Here is a 23,972-nt window from a genome sequence, read left to right on the forward strand (position 1 = left end):
TAAAGATAAAACATATGGATTATTTATTTAAAATACAATGAATGAATCGAGATACATTTAATTTAATAATACCTAATTCTCTGCTCGTGATTCTTGTTTTAACAAGAAAACAAAAAGGAAAAGCTCTGTACATCAGTAAGAGTGATTCTCAGAGACCAGGACCAAAAGGCCCCACTGTTGCCATGGCATTACAGCTGCTGTGTAATGATACAGGCTGATCTTGTAACTTTTCCTCAGTACAGTTATACAATATATACAGTATGTAGCATCCCGTGTAAGGAGTCGCGGTGAGAAAAAAACCCCACACACTGCACACGTCAAATCGGATATATCCTATGCCCACCGCCCGAAAAGAGAAGTCCTACTCATACTGAGTATCAGACAAAAAAAGAAAAAGAAAAAAAAAATCATCTACTCATGAAAGACAGAAAGGAGTGCCCGAGGTTCAGCTTTACATAAACGTTTTGAAAGAAGGAACACAAAAAGATGGAGTTCCCAGGAGCACACAGCCACTGAAGATGCAACACATTCAGCGTTCCTCTCCTGACGCCGGCTGACCGCCTGGTGGCCTGCAGCCACTCCCGTCCGTATCCATGCCCGCAAGCTGACCGCTGACCACTGGAGCATACCGTCACCCTGGAGAGGGCAACAGGCTGGTGGTGGTTGATCCTATGGTAATGGTCCCCAACGTGTGGAGTTGTGTGTGTGTGCGTGTTTTTGCTTGTGTTTTATCTACGTGTCTGGCTCCTGGTAGTGGAGAGGCGATATGAAGCTGCTTGGCACTTATGGTGCCGTAGCTGGACTGGACACAGCTGGCTCTGGGTGATGGATGGAGGTGACGCCAGATGACTTGAATTTGGGGAGGTGGAGGCCAAACTTGTTCTCCACTCCGGCAAAAGTGGCTGCGGCCAGGCGGTAGCCTCCGATGTGTTCCTTGTTGATGGGAGGAAGATCTAGATTGGGAGACTTGGGTGACGGTTCTCTTCCCGCCGGGCGACTGCAGAAAGCAGAGATGATGAGTGGGTCACTTGTGCATTCTAATCTATATATAAGCGACGAAATCAAAATCGAAGCAGAGTATCACTTTTCAGTTCGACTCCTACGCATTTTGTGTCCAAATTCAATACTTTTCCTGATTAAAGTTTGTCCAAATAGGACGATGGGGTCTTAAAAAGTTTATCATGATTATTTGTGAGATTTATTGTACTAATGAATTAAGTTTTTTTTTTTTAAATCAATAGATTTTATGACTTTTGAGTTTTTCAGTTTGTAAAACATCAATATGCAGAGTTTATCACATGAATTACATTTTATGATAATTTAGAAAATGGGACAGAGCATTGAGAGTGAAAATACATATATGTTCCCACACTTTATCTTCTTTTATCCATACCTGAAAAATCCTTAAATTAAAAATCCAGACTTTTCCCGGGCTGGAATCCTCAATATTTTTATAACATTTCTGTCTTAATCAGCTTTGCTTTTTTAGGAAAATAACACACACAAAAAAAAACTTTAATTACAGAACAAAAATTTAAAAAAACTTACTGTCCACCAAAATCAACGTAGAACCACCGCTGCAAAAGTTCGTAAGTCACCAGAGTCACACCAAACTGAGGGGAGGACCGACACATTCGAGCTAGAGGAGGAAAAGATACGTCACATCTTAAGTGGGAAGGAAAGTTACAAGTGTGTGTGTTCAGGTGTATGGAGAGAAACGCACCTCCTGCTCCCTTCCACAAAGCGCTGAACCCTTCCTCCCTCATGATCTTTCTGAAGCAATCGATCACCCCTGAGTAGGTGGTCTGTCCTGCTCGTGCTGCGACCTGCAGACGCGTTTTAATGACATCAGCAGGTGTAACGAGGGAAGCCGCAGGGATACCTGGGGAAACAATTAAATATTTTTTTAAATATAGTTTTTATTTATATTTTCTCATTTAGTACTCAAGGACAAACAGATGTTATCAAGTTTGTTGATGAAGGAAGTATTTCTGATAACACATCCCAGCTAACACTAGTTGGCTTTTTTTTTACTTAAACCTACCCAGTTTTGAAGTAATCCTACACTGTGTTTATACACAACCTCAACTTTTGAATAATACAGCTACACAGATTAGGCCAGAGAGACAGTCAGTTCTGCAGTGCAGAGTTAAAATAGAAACCGTATTTTTAGCAATATTCCTCCAGCTAAATAACCGGCTTTGCTTGACCTGATGAAAGAACTTGTTTTAACATCATCATGAGACAAATTTTTTCTCAAGCTAAATTTAAGCACAACACTTAAGTTACTGTAACAACTGTAATTCAATGTTACCTGCGATTGCTCCAGCAGTAAGAAGCTGCAGAGGTCCTAGTCCGCCTTGTTCATCGGCAAATTGAGTCTTAAGGTGAGCGTATGCAGGGAAGTAGATGGCCGAGAAGGGAATGTCCCTTAGGAAGCAAGCTTTAGCGCCCTGAACAGACAACATTAAGATACAATGAATTCCACAGGGAAGAGGGGAGATGAAGAAACAGCGAGTGTAAATGCCAGAAGGAGGAAAATACTAAAAGATCTCTACACTGACCTTATACAAGCCGAAGAAGCCAAGGTCACGGACCACGCTCAAAGCGCTGACTCGAGGCCCAGTGGTGATCTCACCTGCGACCTGCAAGCGAATCTTCACAATCTCCAGAGGGTTGGTGAAGATTACCTGCGAGCCTCCGGCCTGAATTAAAGGAGAGTCCCGGGATTATGATTCCTTTTTATTTAAAAGAAAACGACAAGCTGTGAAGCAGTTCTTTAAAATTAAACTTCACTGAGCTCTAAGGGGAATATTGAATTTAGATGAAAGCTTTACGTCGCCTTCTAAGGCATGTAAAAAACCTGTTTGGTACTTACACAACCACCAGCCATAATCTCAGCAAAGAAAGGAATTGTGTCATCTTTGTCGGTGAATTTGTCTCTTACAAAGTCATTCACCTGTGAAAGACAAATACAAAACAGAAGATTACACTTTAATCCATTTTATTTGACATAAAACGCAATACATAACTGAAGTAGAAGGAAAAGGATTCATAGTTCTCAGAATCTGAACTGCGATGTGCGTTTCTATTCAGTAAACCCTGATCTTTTTGTTTTCACTTCACAATAATGTGCTACTGTGTGCAAAACACAATAACGTTTCTGGTTTTATCAGCACTAAATGTGAAAAAGTTAATTATTGAGCAATACCTTCACCTTGCAGCAAGAACAGCAAAACTAAACATAACTAAGCTGTACTACACACATGATGCCAGTAGAAACAGGAGGGAATAAATGCGACAGCATCTCTGACAATCTTGATTAAAGGCTCTAAATCTGGTGTCTTATCTTTAGAATAATATAAATATTTTAAAAAAAGGAAAAAAAGAGCAGACACTCACAGTGAGTTTGATAGCCTTCTCAGGCGCCACACCGATGAGCTGAGGAACCAGACCTGTGGAGTGACAGACGACGCTTAGCCCATTACCAAAAACAGAAAAAAAATAGCAGTGTAGGCGAAATTAAGAAGAAATAAAATGAATCAGTAGTTGAGAACATTGAAAGGTGAGAACAAAAAGTTGCATGGTGACATTATCTCTAACAAGATAAGGTAATAGAAATAAATGCCGACTTACTACTATAATAAATCCGTCATAAAAACACAAGCATTGAAGTTCATATGACTAAGAAAGGGACTGTAATGTGAACAAGAGATTAGATAGAAAGCACTGGCAGCACTGCCTACCTCTGTAGAAGCCAAAGAAACCTTCGTAGCGGAGAACCTTCTTTGCGCAGTCGAAGCTGTTCTTGTACATCAGCTCTCCGACAAATGATCCGGTGGATCTTTGGTTCTGCATTCGGGTCTTCACCAAGTCGATGGGATACACTGCTGTAGCTCCGGTGGCTTTGAAAGAAAAGGAAAAAGTTTTTAAGGTCAGGCGCAACTCATCCAAAGACATATTAGACTGACCGGTCCGAGGATAACCTACCGCCAGCGATGGAGCCCAGAGTGAACCTGTAGGCCGACTCTGCAACCTGGAGCCACACAGGCCTGGACAATTCCCCTTGGGACTGATGGAAATACAACAGGAATGTGACTTTACACATGAAGATCAACAACTCTGAAGTTTTTGTTTTTTTAATATATACAAAAGTATTTTGCTATCAATACTGAATGCCTTCTAAAGTGTGAGAAGCTTTGCTGCTTCAAGATATTTAAACATACCGGTAAATAACCCCTTTTTTGACCACGATGCACTTTTAAACCTTTCATGCTTTAAATTGGAATCAAATTCCAGACTGCGCAAAACACATCTCAAGTTACCTTAGCATTGTCCTGTCATACAATACTCACATGAAGTGCGGGCAAATAGGGAACAAAGAGCAAAAAAAAAAAAAAAGGCATCCAAAGAAGCATTTAGAAAATGCTAAAATGATGTCAGAAACTAATGGGTTCCTCTCTCCAAATAAATTAACTCTTATTTGTCAAAAATTGTTTTTGTTCATGAGACATCCTGTGTGAGGACAGAAGGGCCTAATTACAGGCATAGGATAAATATTTTAGCCAATAAAGATGTATACCTTTAACAGCTGACTAATGTTTTTGCAAATCAAGTAGCATCGTTTAATTAAACAGAAAAACAATCTACAGTGACAATCAGAAATGCTTGAACAGTTAATCCCACCTGTTTCTGGGATTCAACCAGATTATATGGGAGATTGCCCTCCTCTAGTGGAGCTATCCTTTCAATGTCGGCCAGGTTCAGACGTCTGAAAAACATTTGTTTTATTATTTACCTACATCACAGTAATGCACAAAGCTCAGAATATTTCCTGGAAATTCCAGTAAATTTAGTAATGGTATATTCAAGATGTAAATTTGCCAGATTACGTGAGTAGAAGAGGTTTTACCCAGAAGCAGAGTGCAGGCCTGATAACTGGTACAGAATATCAATTTCCATAGGAGTAATTTGACCAAACTTGTTGGCAGCATGAACAAATTCCTCTGCAGAAACGGAGAAAGAAGGGAATGAATGACTGCTAAACAAGATTTGTGAAATACAAAACTTTAAAAAGAGACCAATGTGGTCTCACACCTTTAGTCACTTCTGTGTCCTTCCGTGTGCCGGCCATTGTGCTGTAGATCTTACGAATCATCTCCATGTTGTTCAGGAGGGAGTTGAAGGCATTGAAGTAGGAGAAGCTGACCACGTGAGCAGTGCTGCCCCCTGCAGCCTGGAGGGAAAAAAACAAACAAACAAACAATACCACATTTAATTTATTCATTTCAAAGAGAGTGAAATTAATCTACCTGCCACATAATTGTGGGTCCTTTTGAAAAGAACAAAAAAAAAATGTTTGGTTTATTATAAAGACACGAGGTAACACATTTTAACGTGTCAAAAACTCAGGACTGATGGGGGCAGAACTTGGAGACAAGGTCTGTAGAGAACTTAAAAGACTATCGCAACAAGATTTTCTCGAGGATCTTAAGAACTTTTATCAGAAGGTTAGTGTGGGGAATTGTCGAAAAAACAAAAAAATCCTACTATGAAGTCATGGTTTCTGCTTTGACTTTTGTTCATCTGTCTTGTAGGCTTGAATGAAGACATCAGTGCACGTAAAAAACACTCACTGAGACGAGATTCTCCTCCACGAAGGATGTGAGCATGTGGTGCCGGATTGTGGACATAATGTCACTGAAGTCCAGCGCGGAGATGACGCCATTCTTCCCCTTGTCCTTCTGGGCAAACGCCTGCCGTGCGTGCTCCAGCTGCAGTTCCTGAAAACCACGTCACGAGGCCGAGTGTAAGAAAAGTGTAACGGAAACTCAATACGGACAGGGATCGAAGGTAAAAACAAGTGTGTGCACATGCGGCGAACCTGCAGGAACTGGGTGAACTCCAAGTAGCTGAGCTGTTTCTGGCGGTTGTTGCCAAAGTGGAGACGGATGAACTCGCAGTCCCAGTTGAAGGGAATATGGTGGTGCACTGTGGTCTGGCTAAAGATGTCTCGAACATTCTCTACAGCGAAAACACAAGGCACAGATAAAATTCCGCGCATCTGCAAAATGACAGAACTTTTTCAGGTTACAAATCGTCCTTAATCAGAGTTGATGGGGTGTCTCTGCGAATGTCAATTTTTCAAGACTTGCAATAGGTTTCCAGTCTCCACTTTGACTAGACCATTCTACCTTGCCCGTGTTGAGGAAAAATATGCTCACAGCATAATGCTGAATGTTTCCTAATAAAACTTTCCGGCGGCTACCGAACAGATGGATTTACACTGAGATTAAATGACACACAGATGAACTTTGTTTAGACACTAGTTGACCTCTTTCAACAATTAGTTGCACTGCGTTTTATTTAAGATTTTACCAAAAGGTACAGGACATAAATTCACAGTATATTTGTTAAAACTTTTTTTTTAATTTAATTTTTCTTCCACTTTACAATTACACACTGCTTTGTGTCGGTTTATCATATGAAATGCCAGTAAAATACATGGAAGTTTGTAGTTGTAGAATGACAAAATGTGAAAAAATTCCAAGGTGTATGAACACTTTTGCCAGGGCATCATTTTCTAATTTAACTATATTTGACTGATCTTATTAATGCCACAACAAAAAGCCTGTGTATAACACAGGAAAGTAAATAAAGTAGGAAAGAAACCGGTCATGAGAGTGATTACAAAATTCCACTCATGTGCCCACTGACTAATCTGGTTAACAATTCTATGCTGGATAATGATTTCCACAAATATATAGTCAGGTGAAAATGAAAGTTATAAAGTTTAACATAAGATAAAGGGTCACTTCACATAAAAAAGTGTATTTTCGACACCGGATGTTATATATTTTTTAATGGATACCTAGTCAGGAATCTCAAATAATTCAAGAAAACTTTAACCAAAAGCTTCAGCGATAAGAACAAGCTTAGACCAAAGCACTTCAGCGTCGTACAGTATTTTTTGTTAAGTGAAAAACACATACCAAATGAAACGGTGCCGGTTCCAGTGTTATCAAACAGCTGGAAGGCGACTATGAAGAGGGCGTCGGGCGCACACAGCACCGATTCAAAAGCAAGAAACTCCTGGAATGAGATCAGCCTACAATTGGGTGTAGGTTGAACAAAAGGAGCACAAAATCAATTATCTCATAACGGAAGGCAAAATTAAAAAAGGGAATGAACAAAGCTGGATCATACAACACTGTCAGACAAAGAACTCTCTGTTTTCACGTAGGCATATTAGCAAAAGAACACGGTTAAACAGCATGTTTCAGCCATATACAGCAACAGTGTTGCTGTATATGTAAGACACAAGGCCTGCTGCTGTGTCACAGGTAGTGCTATCTTATCTTTAAGTATAATTACTGCTACTGACCTGCAAATGTCATAAGAAATGAATTACTAATGATAAGCCAGGGGTTTTGTGTGTCTGTGCGCTGACTGCAGCAGCTTACCCGTCCTTCGTTGTGTCGGCTACCGCGGCGATGAGCTGGACCGTTTTGGGGTTGTGGTGAATCCGTGTGTGCAGTCCAAGATACTTCTGGACAAAGTCTTCCGGGGTCATGAACCTTTCGCCATCCTTGTCTTCTATACTAGCGTACTAACAAAAGAGAAAAGACGAACGACCCTTTTCAGTAATACTCAGGCATTACATTTGAAAAACTGGAGTAGCTAATACAGTATTTGTAGCGCGGCAATGACCGCACGCAACTTGGCACATCTGAAGGTTTGCAAACAAATGTGCGCTGATGCTTTTGGCTCGAGCTCTTCGTTTATCTGACCTGTTAATGTCAGGACACTAAAATCTGCTGACCCGCTTAGAGATCACACGCCGGGTCACACACTCGTCATGCAGCGGACAGCAGAGCAAGGTGTAGGCACACAAAGCAGCACCATGATTGCACAGAAAGTCTCATGGTATAATTACCGCGAATAGCAATTAAAACCAAAACATTTGAATTTGCTTTTTTTTTATAAAGTAAGGTTGCTAGAATAAAAACAACATTTTAGGAAATTGTAATCAAGTCATCTACAACATTTATTGTTGTTATGAGTTCGAAACCAAAACTGAAGCAAAAGGATGCTAAGTTTAAGAAAACATAGTAATTGGACATAACAGCATCTAATATTGCCATTCTACTTTTTATAGAGTAACATAAATGTAACAAGTTAGTCAAGAACTTTCAGGCAGCGGACGGCAGCAGGTTGGGAGGGGAAGTGCTTAAACTGCTAATTTTAGAAACAACAACGTTGATGCGGATTCTGTCACTGCCCCGTATTTGCTGTGCATTTTCTGATAAACAGCAGTTTTAGTTTGTAGTATTTTTTATTTAAACATTGCATGAGAACTGGTGTGACGTTCTTTACTGGCAGGTTTACAATTCAGAAATGATTTTTTCCCAATTTTGGATAGAGTGCCAGTTTTAAGCTATGCTTTGCAGCATTCAAGAACCAGTCAGACACTACTGTTTGATAGTATTGCATAAAAAATAAATGCATTTAAGTTATACAAACTACAAAAATCACAAATTACACTTTTCAATGGAGACTTTCAACCGATTTGTCTGCAAAGGGCACTTAGTTCAACTCAGTTTATTGATGTAGTGCTAAATTATAATCAGTGTCATCTTAATTCAAGCACAAAAATCAATCATATAGCCCTATTTATACCAGTTTGATCAAGGTCTGTTGATCATATAATGTCACAGGGTAAAAAGTTAAGGAGCTCAGTAGATTGCAACGTCATTGACTCCAAGGACAACTGGTGAAAACTTTTACTCATCTAAGAAAAGAAAGCTACTTGCAAACTGGTAATATGTCGTTTTGCACAACCGATTATAGTTTTATAGGAATAAAACCTGTTAAAGCTATTACCTTCTGGAAAATGGTCTTCAGCTCATTTGGGTCCCCACGTTTGGTAGAGTGCACCTACAAGAAAACACACAGCACGAATAAGCAACCCAACAGTGACAGTGTAGGTTGTCAGGTTTCCAAGCAAGCAAGCTGCTGATTCAGTCAGGTTTTTTTTTTTTTTTTTTACAAGGCGCTGCACTCATTGCAGCAGAAAACGAAATGAGCTAACTCCATTCAACAAAAGCAGGAAATGTCACAGGAATGTTAAAGAAAGGTGCTCGTCCTCGCCAAGCTGGAAAAGTTAGGTGGCCAAAATTATATTACACTCTACTGGCAAAGACCTAGAGATGGAGAAACCGGGTAGCAAGCTAGCATACAGAGGCAAACTGCCACGACATGTTAACGTTTACGTCCACGAAATGTGAAACGAAGAATACGAGCAAAAGCCCGAGTCTACACAAACAGTGCCACTTCTGCTGCTAACCAGGCTCTCATACAAGCGGTTTCTTATGGTTTCCGGCTAATTCTGAGTCGTTAATGTCTCATCAAGGCCAACCGCCGCAGGGACGGCAGTTAGCTCTAGTGATGCTACAGAGTCGGACTGCACCGCACCCGAGACGCCCTCCCCGGACACGACCACGCAGCGGAGCTTCAATAACTGACACGCGGCAAAAAGAGCAGAAAAGACGAACAGTCATGAGAGTAAAAGTGGGAAAATGGATAGAAGACCAATGCCCAAGTCACCTTGACCGCCATGCTGGTTTGACGTCACACGCAGTGGGCGAGCGAGCAGCGCAGACGCACCTCAGCTCCAGGTCTGAGGAGGAAAGTGAGGAGCGACCGGTAAAAAAAAAAAAAAACTTAACGCACAAATCATCACAAAATAACCAAAACAGAACAATTTCGGATTAAATGTGACTCAGGGGTCTTACTATACTTCTATAATGCGATAACACTCAAATACAGAGGAGCTTATGTGAGAAATCTTACATCACTCAAAGCGTGTGTGAACAAGTAGCGGATTGTTGCCTATTTTTTTAATACCTCGACTATTAGTCAACAATAATGACCTGCGTCACCAATACTCTACAACAAATCTGAAAGTAGATCAGCGCAACCACATTTTAGAAGAAGGTTCAAAACATTAAAATAACAAAAGTTTAAATTTAACTATATCTTGATAAAAATTATACAATGCTTGTAATGCTTAAAATCAAGTTTGACCCAGAAACACTTGGAAGACTGCCCTGCAATGTCATGAACCACTTTCTCCTTTCAATTAAATAATTAAGGAGTAAAGTATGTTCCAATATAGAGTCATAGGTCTTCTCTAGCATAGCTACATTCCTTCACAGATGTTCCTATTATAAAGTCATAACTAATTATAATCAGATTATGATTACTTAAGAGGCTGGAGACACTTTACACTTATCAAATTTAAAAAGAAAAAAATGAAAGTAAATAATTTTAATAAGCTACATTGTATTTGTAATTGAAACTGTATTCTTAGCACACAGGTTTTAGTAAAGGTTTTAAAAAATATTATTCAAGCAGAAGGCCAAAGTGTATCACTTACTAGTTAGACTAGATTTTTTTTATTCAGTTAATTAAATGTGATTTTTAAGTTTGATTTTTTATTATAACATACATTTCATTTATTAAAGTATTTTTAGGATTTCTTTTATTAAAAAAGATATTTACAACAGTTTATCTTTACTGACTGTGGCTGTGTGTTCATAGGTGATATGACTAATGTTTATTTTCACTGATAAGGCTGTGACCTTATCACAACCCCTGTGACTTACCAGGGGTTGTGTTATGTAACTTTGCTTAAAATAGAGGCAATGTCATCTAATTTTAGTTGTTTATGGTAAGGATCAACAAAATGGGTCAAATATACTACTAACCTCAAAATTTAGAATCCGGTATCACAATAGCTTAGTGTAATCTTTTAGTGTCCATACAATGTGTAGTGTATGATAAAGTCCTAGCTTTATATAGGTGATTATGTTTGATTATTTAGAAATTAAACAATCAAAACAACTAAAATAAAAAAGACATTTTATTTATTTGCTAATTAGGCAGTAGAAAAAAGGAGGAGATGGCAACTTCTAAAATCTACTCCTGTTATCCAGTGGTGGAGAAAGTACTCAAAAAATGTACTTAAATAAAAGTACTCAAGTAAAAGTAAAAGTACCACATTAACAGTTTACTTAAGTAAAAGTAAAAAAGTACTGGCTTTTAAAAATACTTAAGTATTAAAAGTAAAAGTACTTGCTGAATGCATTACCTAACCGCTAATATCATTAAGTGTACCGATCGTATTTAATTTTAATACATCAGAAATGTGCCATTTTAATGAACAATGCCACAGATAAAGCATGTTGCGTTTACTCTCTGTAACATAGTTTAGGCTTAGATATGTGATTCTATGCATCATAATTTCAGGGATGGAAACATCTTGTCTCCTGTCCTAACATAGCATGAACTTCACCTTTTTTTGCCACTACCGGCATTTATTTTGAAAGAAATCCAACTGAAAGGGTGGGCAGGGGAGGACATGGAACCAAAGAGCCACGTAGCAGAATTGTAGTCTAGACCACCGAACCCGAGACTAAATCAAGACCAAGACCAGCACCCCGCGCTACATGACACAATAAAATTAAGTGCACCTATCAAAATTGTTTCTCAAATTAATCTGAAAGATCCACATTCCCATAAAAATACTTAGATATTAAATACTTAGGGCTGAAATAAATTTAACCAGTATCAATTCAAACTCTTCTTCATTCTGTTTTGCTTTCATCTCTGTGCCACAATCCGCAGAGGTCTCCTGCCATCCCTAAAAAAAAATAACGTCCTGGGCGGTTGCCCATACTGCACATGTCAGAAACCACAACTGTCTGCAACATTAAACATAGCAATTAACGGTAAGCAAGGCTCAACTATGCACACTGTCCAAGGTGCAATAAGCAAAAAGTAACCAAGGCGAAGGAGCACCGTTTCTGTTCTCATCCTCCCTCCTGCTGTTTTCGCCACCATGACAGGTGACGAAAACAAAAAGGAATGAGCATGCTCTGTGTTCTTGTGTTCTGTTTTATTTATTCGCCAATTATATATATACATATATATATATATATATATGAAATAAAATAGCTACTGCAGTGTATTACAAGAGAACACAGAACGTCTCTCAGTGAGGCTTCAGTCCTATGAACCTTAGTAAAGATCCATCCAGAAGAATCGGATCGTTCCTGAATGTCATATTACTATATTGCACTTTGGACACAGCGTTGTCCCATATTTGCGACACCTCAGTCAACACCGCCACACAATAATTCAGCGCATGAGTGACAACTTTTTTCATGGCAGATGCAACATGTCTCTCTGTACAGCTAGCTAGCTTTGCTAGCATCACATCCACAGATCTTACCTTTCTTTAAGCTTTCCTTCCAAGTGACGCTAAAAGTTGGACTAAGTCCCCACCGTCTGTGCAAGCAAAGCGCTGCTAATTTTACATGTCACCATATCTATGATTTATGCAGCGCTATTATATTACTGACATTAGACAGACATCTTCTCCCACTCAGAGGAAACCACTCTGCGTGCGAGTAAAGGGGGAGGCGATGGGTGACAACAGACACGTAAGTCACGTTATTGCTTGGATTTTACGGCGTCACCTTAAGTCCCTGAACGTCACATTTTAACGGAAAAAAGCACAATGCGACTTGGATGTAACGAGTAACGCGACACTTTTGTAGAAATGTAGTGAAGTAGAAAGTACAGATAGCCTACTGACTGTAAAATGTAGTGGAGTAAAAGTAGAAAGTATCAATTATTAAATATACTTAAATAAAGTACAGATGCATGAAAATTGTACTTAAGTACAGTACTTCCCACCACTGGCGATGGGTGACAACAGACACGTAAGTCACGTTATTGCTTGGATTTTACGGCGCCACCTTAAGTCCTTGAACTTCACATTTTAACGGAAAAAAAGAGCAATGAGACTTGGATGTAACGAGTAAAGCGACAATTTTGTAGAAATGCAGTGAAGTAGTTGTTCTGTTCTCCGATATGTATCTTCAATAATATCTTGAGGCTACACAGAAGCACGCTTGAGCCAACTCCATCTTAGCAAGTACCTTTTATTCAGGTCCGCCCCCAAACACAATACAGCACCAAGGTTCCTACCCATAGATAGCCTGATACTACATCCCCCTTTCTGAATAGGATTTGTTATGAGGGTTTATGTAAACACATGTAGAAATGTAAACTTAAATCATACATAACAAAGATGCATTCTGTGGAATACCCAAAATTAACTCAGTATTATACTAGTACTTTTCCACAACAGAATGTGCTAGAACTTACTATAGATTTATTCTCCACTAACAGTGCACAACTTAAATCTCTTTCCAATCACAGTTCACCGTTAGAACCCAGATGTGTATAAATCTCTGAACAGTAATCTCTGTAACATTTAACTTTAACTACTAAGAGGAAGGGGTGGACTACCCAAATCCTCTACCTGAGTGTGGGGATTATTCTGCCCCATGCAGGAAACTCACTCAGTTCCTATGAACAAATATAATCATCCAGATAGGCTGGAGGTCTCCTAGTTCTCAGTGAAGCTCGACTCTCAGGTGGTGCAGTCTGATGGCTAGTCTCCTGCTGGTCTTCATCTGGATCAGGTGTGTGTGTGGAATTGTGACTATTTTCTTCAGGTAATGTCTTGTGTAGAACAGCAGTAGTTTCAGGTGGAACAACAGATGTTTCAGTTGCTCTAGGAGTGTGTGCAAGGTGGTAGCTATTCCTTCTCAGCATGCCTCTGGGTGTCTCGATGATGTAGGATCGAGGTGAACCTGCTCCAGACACTACTGTTCCTCTGGTTTGCAGATCTGTCACCCACACCTTCGCACCTGGATGTAGGAGTGACATGTTGCGGGCCCGGTGTCTACGGTTGTAGTTTTGTCTTTGTTTCTGTCTATAGTTATTCTCTGCAGTCCTCAGCTTTTCTGTATCAATATTCTTTGGCATCAGCTGCGACTGAGTAACAGGAACAGTCGTCCTTATCCTCCTTCCCATGAGAAGCTCAGTCGGACTGAATCCATTTGCCAATGGAGCGGAACGGTAGGCCATAAGAGCGAGATACGGATCCCCCGACTTCTTAAGGAGAGTCTTGATAGTTCTGACAGCTCTCTCAGCCTCACCATTGCTCTGAGGAAAATTTGGACTGGATGTTTCATGACTGAAACCCCATGCTTGTGCAAATCTTCTGAAAGAATCTGAAGCAAACTGTGGCCCATTATCAGAACGGAAACGCTCTGGTATGCCATGGCGTGCAAAAATGGACTTACAGTGGTCAATCACTCCCTCAGATGTTGTGGAGGTAAGCTTTGCTATTTCAAAAAATCTGGAGAAATAATCCACAACAATCAAATATTGTTTGTCCTTAAACTGGAAAAGATCAGCCCCCACCATGACCCATGGTCGCTGTGGAAATTCAGTTGGCAGCAGTGGTTCTTTGTGTCTAGTTCTCTCCCGACAACATGTTTCGCAGGTCTCCAACAGCTTAATCAGATCGCTACTGAGACCCGGCCACCACACTGAATGTTTGGCCCTTTCTCTGCATTTAGTTATCCCCAAGTGACCCTCATGTAGTTTTGACAGAATGTCCTTCCTGAGGGAAGCTGGAATAACTATTCTGCTACCATAAAGAAGTAGGCCATTTTGAACAGTAAGTTCACCTGAAAACGGTAGATAAGGCTGGAAACGTTTCTCAGTAGAGTGTTTATCTGGCCATCCTTCCACACAGAACGTTTTTAGCTGTTTGAGTATGTCATCGTTGTCTTGATGTCTTTGGATTTCCCTCAGTCGTGGTTCCGTGGCAGGTAAACATGCAACGACTGAGTCAACATACAAGTTGACCTCTTCTTCTTCTTGCAGACCTCCTGGCTCGCTGAAGATTGGAGCTCTGGACAAAACATCAGCTGTAGCAATAGTTTTGCCAGCCACATGGGAAATACTGTAGGAAAATCTCATGAGTCGCATTCGTAGTCGCTGTATGCGAGGAGGAAGCTCGTTTAGACTCTTTGACCCCAACAACGGGACTAATGGCTTATGATCGGTTTCAATGTGGAAACTCTTCCCAATCAGAAACTCTGCGAATCTCTCACAGGCCCATGTTGAAGCGAGAGCCTCTTTCTCAATCTGAGCATACCTCTGCTCCGTGTCGCTAAGAGACCGTGATGCATATGCCACTGGCTTCCACCCAGTATCAGTGTGTTTCTGGAGGAGAACTGCACCGAGTCCATACGACGATGCATCTGCTGACACACGTGTCTCTGCATTCGGGTCATACAATGCTAGTCCCGGTGGTGTTGTCAGATCTGTTTTAATAGCATTGAATGCTTGTTGCTGCGGTGAACCCCATGACCACATGTTTGACTTCTTCAGAAGATCTCTCAAAGGTCTGGTTTTCTCTGCCAAGTGGGGAAGGAACTTCCCAAGATGGTTCACCATACCCAGAAAGCGTCTCACCCCACTTATATTTCTGGGCTCCTCCATGGCTCTTATAGCACTGACTTTATCCGGGTCTGGACTGACCCCTGACGCATCAATGATCTGTCCCAAGAACTTTATTCTGCGTTTCGAAAACTCACATTTGTCATTTAGTGTTACGTTTGCTTCCTGGAGTCGAAACAGTGCCTTTCTCAGTCTTTCATCGTGCTCCTGCTGTGTCGTCCCCCAAATGAGGACATCATCCATCTGACAAAGAACTCCATCCAGGCCCTCCAGAATCTGTGACATGCGCTTCTGGAAGTGCTCTGGTGCTGATGAAATCCCAAAGCAGAGCCGGTTGTAGCAATAGCGCCCAAAAGGTGTAATGAAGGTGGTGAGCAGGGAAGACTTCCTCGACAGTGGAATCTGCCAGAATCCCGCATTGGCATCCAGTTTGGAGAACACTTTTGCTCCCGCTAGCTGTCCGAGTGTGTGCTCTACTGATGGGAGAGGATGTTTTTCTCTCATGACATATTTATTCAGTTCTGTGAGATCAATGCATATTCTCACCTTGCCTGAGCTCTTGGGGACAACCACCATCGGTGCACACCAGTCTGTTGGCTCCTCCACTTTGGTGATGACTCCTTCCTGCTGCATACGGTTGAGTTCCTCCTTAACCTTCGGCAGTAGGGGGAGGGATATCCGCCTCGGCGTTGACAGGGAGAAAGGCTGCGCATCTGGTGACAGAACGATGTTATACTCGCCTTCCATCAGTCCTAGTCCTGTGAAAAGTTTTGGAAACTCCTGCTTCACAGCATCAATTGAGTCTAAACTAATTTGGTTTACTCTGGCAACCAATTTTAATGCCATTGCAGCACGTCCACTCAGCAGTGATGTACATAAATCCTTCACAACATAAATGTCTTCCTTAGTACAAATGCTGTTGTTGCTGAGCGTTGCCGTAAACATGCCTTTCACCTTCAATCCAGTGCCTCCCGGTCCCTGTAAGATTTTCTTTGGTTTATCCAATTTGCCAAATTGGTACCGAGAATACAATGTTTCTGGGACAGCAGTAACATCAGCTCCTGTATCTATTTTGAATACAGTCTTATGTTTGTCCACCAGTATGTCCGTCATCCATGGATTATCTTTAACTTCTGTAGAAAGAGATCCCAGGAAAGCAATATCAATGTCTGTATCTGTGCTTTCTGTAGCGAATCCAGCATTCACTTCACATATTTTCTTATTTCTACAGACCCTTGCAAAATGTCCCTTTTTCCCACAATAATTGCAGGCTGCTTCTCTAGCAGGGCATTGCTGCATACTGTGTCCTTTCGTGTCGCCACATCTTCTGCACTGTGTCTGTTTAACCTGCGTTGCTTTTGTGACGATATGTTTGTGCGGCGCCTTCGGTTGTCTGAAGCGCGCGCTCCCGCTCGCGTGAACGCGGTCCAACTGCGCGCCAACAATGTCCGACTTGAAGTTAGCATGAAGCATTTCCTGTTGCTTTTTCACTAGCTCGCTCTGACGGGCTCTGTTTAACGCCTTCTCTAGCGTCAGTTCAGCGTCCATTTGTAGCTGTTCTGATAATCTTTTATCTCTCAGACCCACGACGAATCTGTCTCGAACCATCTCATCATGTAAAGTCTCGTATCCACAGTATTCAGCCAAACAGTGTAACGCGGTGTGAAAGCCGTCAATGGATTCACCCGTCTCCTGTTGGCGCTGATTGAATTTCGCCCGCTCAAATATAACATTCCGGCGGGCTACGAAGTGAGCATCTAGCCGTCCTCTAACAGTCTCGTACTCACTCGCTTCTTGCGGAGTTAGATGCAGGGAAACCAGTATATCTTCTGCCTCGTCCCCCATGGTGTAGATCAGCGTATTTACTTGGTTTTCGTCCGCTTGTGTCTCCAAACCAGACGCGATACGAAACCTCTCGAAACGCTTTATCCATTTCGTCCAGTCTTCAGCTCTGAACGTGAACTTCTCCGGCGGGGCGACTTGAAACTGGTTCATCTTCTTCTACTTCTAAGTAGTCTATACTTCTGACACCATGTTCTGTTCTCCGATATGTATCTTCAATAATATCTTGAGGCTACACAGAAGCACGCTTGAGCCAACTCCATCTTAGCAAGTACCTTTTATTCAGGTCCGCCCCCAAACACAATACAGCACCAAGGTTCCTACCCATAGATAGCCTGATACTACAGTAGAAAGTACAGATACTTACTGTAAAATGTAGTGGAGTAAAAGTAGAAAGTATCCATTATTAAATCTACTTAAGTAAAGTACAGATACACGAAAAATGTACGTCGTTACTTGCCACCACTGCTGTTATCTGACATTTTGGGCTAAATCTGTGCTGGTGGGTTTGACACATTTGACAGTTCCCCATAATGTTCAATAGAGGGCGCCAAAAAGGCTTAAACATTTCTGTAGCTCAATCATTTGAAAACTACAGGAGTAACAACAGACACTTAACTCTGTGGTTTGACTGAAAGATGAGAATGCATATGCCAAAAACTGAGACTGAACAATGAATTGAACTTACTGAGAGGCTGAAAGAAAAACAACCATTCAAAAGGAATGATTGTTTCAGGTTAAGTCAGTCATGTTATCATGCCAAGACAATTCAAATAAAAAGGGGCTATGTCTTGATAAATCCAGGGGCCATAGTAACAGATAATTGTAAAAATATAATGGAGGAGGTACAATACAGAAAATTGGGTCTATAAGACCTGATTTTAATGTGAGTTAATTTTCTAAGCTTTTCTCAGATAAGAAAAGATTATCAAAATCTTGATGTCATTAAGAAATCAAGATTTTGATTTCTTAATGAAATCAAAATCTAGTGTTTTTTTATGTTTAAGATTAACTAAAATTGTGGTAGTTTAATATTGTTATTATTGTTTATTCAAGTATTATACTTGGAAAAACCTTGGCCTTCTTTACCCTCCAACTTGTACATAAAAAAAAATACTTACCACTGACATGAAAAGTGGGATAAAAATACAGGGGGTCAACTGACAGCTGGTGTCTTGTTGCTGTTTGTACTTTTCAGTAGGAGTGCACCGATTGCAGTTTTCTGGCTGATTGATCACCAGTCTTTAAAAAACCTGACCTACCGATTCCTGCCGACACTGATTATTTTTGTCTGAAATGTTGCACTATTCAGTGGTGTTTTGTTGCATAGTTTTGTTCCATATGTTAACACAATACATTTTAGCTAAGAGTATAAAAAGTGATGTGAATCTGAACATTATTTGCATAAATTTATATATAAATTGTGTTTAAATTCGTAGTACAACAGACAAATACTTTTAGTATTGCAATAGAATAAGAGATAAACGCAGCATTTTAGGAATTCGACACTCAACAAGTGTTGGGACACAACAAAGCAAGCAAAACAAAAATCAACTGCAAGAAAAACCAAAGCACAAGACCTGAGTTACACAAGACTTGAGTCACGTGACAGTCGCAAAGTTAACCAGTTATGGTCACGTGACCAATGATTTTTCGATCACGTGACCACAACAGGTTATATTTAATGGCGGCCGCCGTTGCTCGCTGCTTTGTGGGGCTCTCCAGCAGGAAAGGTACTTTGTGAGCATTTTTATGAACTTCGTTTCAGCTACTTCAGTGTTAGTCGGTTAACATTAGCGGCTTAATTTAAAACAGTTACATATAATCTATGGCAACCTTTACGAAAATCCCTTTTGAATACAGTGTAAATTAATTATTTAGCTTTTTTATGAGCAGAACACTATTTTAATCTATATTTGTATTGATTGCTATGAATAAGGTAACGTAAGAACAGCTTTTATGCTACAGCCTCCAATTCTGATTTTATTACTAGTTTATGTGAGTGATACAGCGGATAATCGTAAACTGGATGGGAGAAGATGCATAGTTTTGATATCAAGTGTTTCATCCAACTTTTCTGTGAAGGATCAGGCTTATTTGTGACCAAGCAGCATTTATAAAGACCAAAATAACACAGCAGAAAGGTCACGGCTGACGGCTTTAGGTTGTAAGAGGCTGCAAGACAATTTAGACCAGGATAGAGGTTCACCTTATAGCAGAACAACAACCTTAAACAAACAACCAAAACTGCTGTGGAGCAGTTTAGATAAAAGCATATCTATGTACCACAATGGTACAGTCAAAATCCAGTCTTAAAGTGTGTTGAGTCTTTAGCAAGACTTGAAAACAAGTGTTTATAGATATTCTTCATGTACTGACTGAGCGTGGGCTCACTGTACAAAGAAGAACGGGCAGATAGTTCAGTCTGTGGATGTGTAAAGCCAGCAGAAACCTACCCCAAAAAACTTGGAGCTGTGAAAAGTTCTTCAATAAAGTATTTGACTCAGACGGACAGAATATAGACTTTTTAAAATATTTTCACATATACCAATTTGAAACCTATTGATCATTTTCCTTCCACTTCAAAATTGTGCACTCCTTTGTGTTGGCCAAAAACATAAATAATCCTGTTATAAAACACTTAGGTTTTTGATTGCGACATGACAAAAATAAAACAACAATGACCAAGGGATTTAAATAGTTTTGCATAGCACTTTATATTCGAGTTGTATACTTCCTTGTCACATGCATCATTCAGTAGTTAGAAATGTAAAGAAAGGACAAATAAGTAGGAATCTCAAAAGTCTGAACGAAGGAAACCATCTCTATTCTTTTAACAAGAGCATGAGCTTTTTATTAAGAACAATAAAAATAATGTTTTTTGTAGGAGTGGGTTGTTTCCTTCGAAGAGTTTCATCTCTCGGAAGGTGGAGTCGCTCCAAAGATCTCCTGTGTGAGCAACATCGTAGCTTTTTCTGGCGGAAGTGGAAAAGTTCTCACAACGTGGTTCGGCCTGCTACTGTTCGGCCAGCCTACGCAGTACCTAAGGTATCATTACACTCTGAAAAAAAAGATTTTTGATTCATTGATGGATCTTTTACTTCAAACTTCTGCTTAAACGTTGAAGCTTCTGAACAATAAAGCCATGCGTCAAAAAGTAAACGCAGATGAGTTGAATAGACAAAAATGAAAGTGAATGCAAGGTGAAGGACGTTTTCTCAGTTATCCATATTGTAACAACCTACATGTTTGAATTTCACATTCCTGAATCCTACTAGTCTGTTTTTTCCCTTTAGTTTTCAACTGGCTTCATTTATTTATGCTAGATTAATCTAAACAGAAACTATTTAATTTCAGAGTTCAGTTCCGTTTAATTTACATGCATCTCTTCTTATCTTCCCTCTGACTGAAGCACATCGTGCAGCCTGACTACGTCAGCACTGGGCTGGTCCCAGAATGGCCAGACTACATCGAGATCAAGAACCAAGAGCAGATCGAAGGCCTTGCTAGAGCATGCCAACTTGCCAGACACGTACTGCTACTTGCTGGAGGCAGTCTGAAAGTAGGAATAAAACCGTCTTGTTTAAGTTTATGTGTCATCAGAATAGAAACAACAACGTCTGTTATTTGTGGCTTTTAGGTTGGCATGACAACAGATGAAATAGACTTTATTGTACACCAGGAGACAATCAGGCACAATGCTTACCCCTCCCCTCTTGGATATGGAGGTTTTCCTAAGTCAGTCTGTACGTCTGTGAACAACGTGGTGTGTCATGGCATACCTGACAGGTAAGCGGTTTGAATAGTTGCTGAATTTCCTTTTAAAGTCAGGCTAAATCTTTAGATTTATTCTGTTTTCAAAGCAGTTTTTTTGTTGTTTTTTAAAAAAAAAAAACTAAACTCAGGTAACATCTTTCCACAATGTCAAATCTTTAAAGAACAAAAACAAACAAAAAAAAGTGCTGGATAAAGGGAACTTCCATGAATTCCACGCGTAACAAGGTAGCAAATGTAAGCCGTTTTAAAATGTAATGCGATACCTTCTGATCTGCAGCCGCAAACTTGAAGACGGTGACATTATCAACGTCGACGTCACAGTAAGTTTACACAGTGTTCCACGTTTTATAAATAAAACCTTATGCTGCAGATGTCAACAACACAACCCACGTTTCTTACCTCGGCTTTGTTTGGAACAGGTGTATTTGGATGGTTACCATGGTGACACCTCAGAAACCTTCTTGATTGGTCAGGTGGATGAGGTCGGGCAGCGGCTGGTAGAGACGGCGAGGCGTTGCAGAGACGAGGCCGTCGCCGTATGCAAACCAGGAGTGCAGCTCTGTGTTATAGGAAATACTATCAGGTATACTTTGCGGCGAATACACGCGTCAAATGTTTACATACAACTGGATGTTGTTCTTTTTCTGTTTGACCACTTAACGTTAAATCGGTTCTGTACCTGCAGTGAAATATCCCAGTCCGATGGCTTTCAAGTTTGTCCGTATTTCATTGGACATGGAATAGGCTCGTATTTTCATTGCCATCCTGAGATTTGGCACCACGGTAAGTTGGTCCCTAATTGCAGTAATGTGATTTAGACAATGAGATTTTTTTATTACTATGCATTTATTATTATACATTCACAAGAAAAAAACGGCTTGTATAAGTCCAGTTTGATAAAGAATGCTTCTCTTTTCAGCTAATGATAACGACATAACCATGGATGAAGGGATGTCTTTCACAATAGGTAGGATAATCCAGGGTTTGTTTTCTGTACATAAATATGCAAATGTCTGGAATCAGTGGTTGTTAACGTCTGTTAATCTCGATCTGTTAGAGCCTATAGTGATGGAGGGGTCTCCAGAGTTCAGAATCCTTAAGGACAAATGGACCGCGGTGTCGGTCGACAATAAAAGGTAAGAAGTGCTTTGCATTTGTAACGTCGTATTCCACTGAAGCTGAATGAGAGTGTTAGGAAATAGCAGTGTACTGCTGAGCTTTGTTCAACATGTGGCGTGCAGAGACTTCTGGACCATACTGAGTAAGATATGAACATTTTTAGGAGGGCTTAACTGGGGAGTAAGTTATGCTCAGCTTGTTACATTTTTTGCAGGAGGTTGTTACAAATCTGCAAATCGCCACAGAATAAACTCTGAAGTTTTTGCTCACAACATAATTTGATACACACAAAAAAGGTTGACAGCAGAATAAATAGTTTGGATTTTAGACTGAATACTGTGCCTTTGACCTTAAACACTTACGGTAATTCATGGATAGAAGCTGATGCACTATTAGTTCCATTAGTTCACCATTCATTACTTTTATGCTCATTTAGACGAAACTATATATAGGCCTAATGTAACCTTTTGAAAAATACATATACTTTAATGTATCTAAATGGATTTAGAGAACAGACAAATATACCACGTGGTGTATTTTGCTTGAAAACAACATAATTTAACTATATTAAACTAAACAAACATACTAGAATAAAGATGATTAGTCTATTTCAAAATTAAGTGCACTCATTACATTTGATAATACATAAAAAGTTTACATCACAGTTGTATTTGTGCTTTTGTAAATATAGAAAATATTTACACGTGTTAGTTTACTTGAGTACGCATATTTGATAGAAACAATCGGGTTACCCTACTTTTTACAAACATAGAATTAAGGGTGAAAGATGAGAGGAAAGGGTTATTCTGCTTAAAATTGAATTTGCTCCTTACAAAATGTTGTTTAAATTTGGTTGTACAGGTCAGCTCAGTTTGAACACACGGTGCTCATCACATCCGACGGAGTGAAGATTCTCACCAAACTACCAGAAGAAAACAATCTGTGATAGAAACGGACTGCTACCTCGAATGGTACATCAGTTGTGGGTCTAAGCTACTTTTTATGATTTTAAAAAAGAAAAACGGTTATGCTCCCAGATCTTAACGCTGAATGGCAAAGACCAAGGTTTTCGATCACTAAGCAACACAGACTTGTTCCGTGTGTTATATTGGAGCTCGAGTCTTACTGCTGAAGCTGAGCTGATTATGTAGTTGGGGTATTTCATTGTCTTACAAATTACGTTTTTCTTAAGCTAAATGCCAGTTTTCCCTCACATAAACCTTTAATGTTGTAATGTTACTATTTAAGTTACATTAAAAAAAAAATAAAATAATGTTCTTTTTTTTTTCTTTGAGTTTTACTCCCTTTGTGTGTTTAAGCTTGAAATGTATTTTTCTTGAAATACTTGGCTCTGAACTCTTCCTATCCAAATTCAGAAGATAAATGCAGCCAGGAGGTGGCAGCACAAACTCAAGACTTTGCCAATAATGTTTCACGCCCTTTCAGTCTGTTAAATAGAAGCAGCTCTACACCCCATTTGACCCTTTTGTATTTGTTTCTCATTGCAGGGGTGGGAAAAAGCCGTGTGTAAATCTGAGTTTAAGCAAGCCTGCCTCTTGACACTGAAGTCTCTATGTTGACATTAATCTAAAGCAGCTGTCATCAGTTATGCACCATCCCCAAGTTGCAGAGCCTGAAACTAATTGCTCAGAGGCTTGATAAGCACTGCAATGTAATGTCTTGACTTTATATTTTAGTTAAAATTAAAAAGGAAGGGGTTAAGTGTTTGCTCGGTGGAAGTAAAAGCAATTTATTGACTTTTCTTTACTGTGACCTGTCTCTGCATCCAGTCTTCAGATTGATGTAATGTTGAGCAAAACGCGAGAACAAGCTCAGACGAGGCT

General features: G+C 40.0%; 2 protein-coding genes across 2 annotated transcripts; one reads left to right on the forward strand and one right to left on the reverse strand.

Moving 5' to 3' along the window:
- On the reverse strand, positions 1–9,732 carry LOC103479323 (electrogenic aspartate/glutamate antiporter SLC25A12, mitochondrial-like). The gene is made up of 18 exons (XM_008433689.3): positions 9,607–9,732; positions 8,884–8,937; positions 7,464–7,609; positions 6,993–7,108; positions 5,885–6,024; positions 5,637–5,783; positions 5,098–5,236; positions 4,913–5,006; positions 4,687–4,771; positions 3,991–4,072; positions 3,747–3,905; positions 3,403–3,455; positions 2,879–2,959; positions 2,565–2,705; positions 2,315–2,453; positions 1,724–1,882; positions 1,549–1,639; positions 1–997 (listed from the first exon to the last, which is right to left on the reverse strand). The coding sequence occupies exons 1-18, from the start codon at positions 9,616–9,618 to the stop codon at positions 784–786; spliced, it is 2,052 nt and encodes a 683-aa protein (XP_008431911.1). The 5' UTR covers positions 9,619–9,732; the 3' UTR covers positions 1–783.
- A 9,087-nt stretch (positions 9,733–18,819) lies between these two features.
- On the forward strand, positions 18,820–23,422 carry metap1d (methionyl aminopeptidase type 1D (mitochondrial)). Its single transcript, XM_008433694.3, has 10 exons — positions 18,820–18,965; positions 20,120–20,280; positions 20,645–20,794; positions 20,873–21,021; positions 21,287–21,329; positions 21,429–21,592; positions 21,695–21,792; positions 21,929–21,976; positions 22,067–22,145; positions 22,990–23,422. Exons 1-10 carry the CDS (start codon positions 18,878–18,880, stop codon positions 23,072–23,074), a joined length of 1,065 nt encoding a protein of 354 aa, XP_008431916.3. The 5' UTR covers positions 18,820–18,877; the 3' UTR covers positions 23,075–23,422.
- The last annotated feature ends 550 nt before the right edge of the window (positions 23,423–23,972 follow it).

Source organism: Poecilia reticulata, chromosome 17 (genome assembly GCF_904066995.2).
Source record: "Poecilia reticulata chromosome 17, P_reticulata-male-v2, whole genome shotgun sequence".
Lineage (NCBI taxonomy): Eukaryota > Metazoa > Chordata > Actinopteri > Cyprinodontiformes > Poeciliidae > Poecilia > Poecilia reticulata.

Coding starts and splice junctions, on each gene's coding strand:
- LOC103479323 (XM_008433689.3), bottom strand. Junction 5,784..5,884: donor AGTTCACCCAGTTCCTGCAG/GTTCGCCGCATG, acceptor CGTGGTTTTCAG/GAACTGCAGCTGGAGCACGC. Junction 3,456..3,746: donor TTTCTTTGGCTTCTACAGAG/GTAGGCAGTGCT, acceptor GTCACTCCACAG/GTCTGGTTCCTCAGCTCATC.
- metap1d (XM_008433694.3), top strand. CDS start 18,878: ATGATTTTTCGATCACGTGACCACAACAGGTTATATTTAATGGCGGCC. Junction 20,281..20,644: donor CAGCCTACGCAGTACCTAAG/GTATCATTACAC, acceptor CTCTGACTGAAG/CACATCGTGCAGCCTGACTA. Junction 22,146..22,989: donor GTGTCGGTCGACAATAAAAG/GTAAGAAGTGCT, acceptor TTGGTTGTACAG/GTCAGCTCAGTTTGAACACA.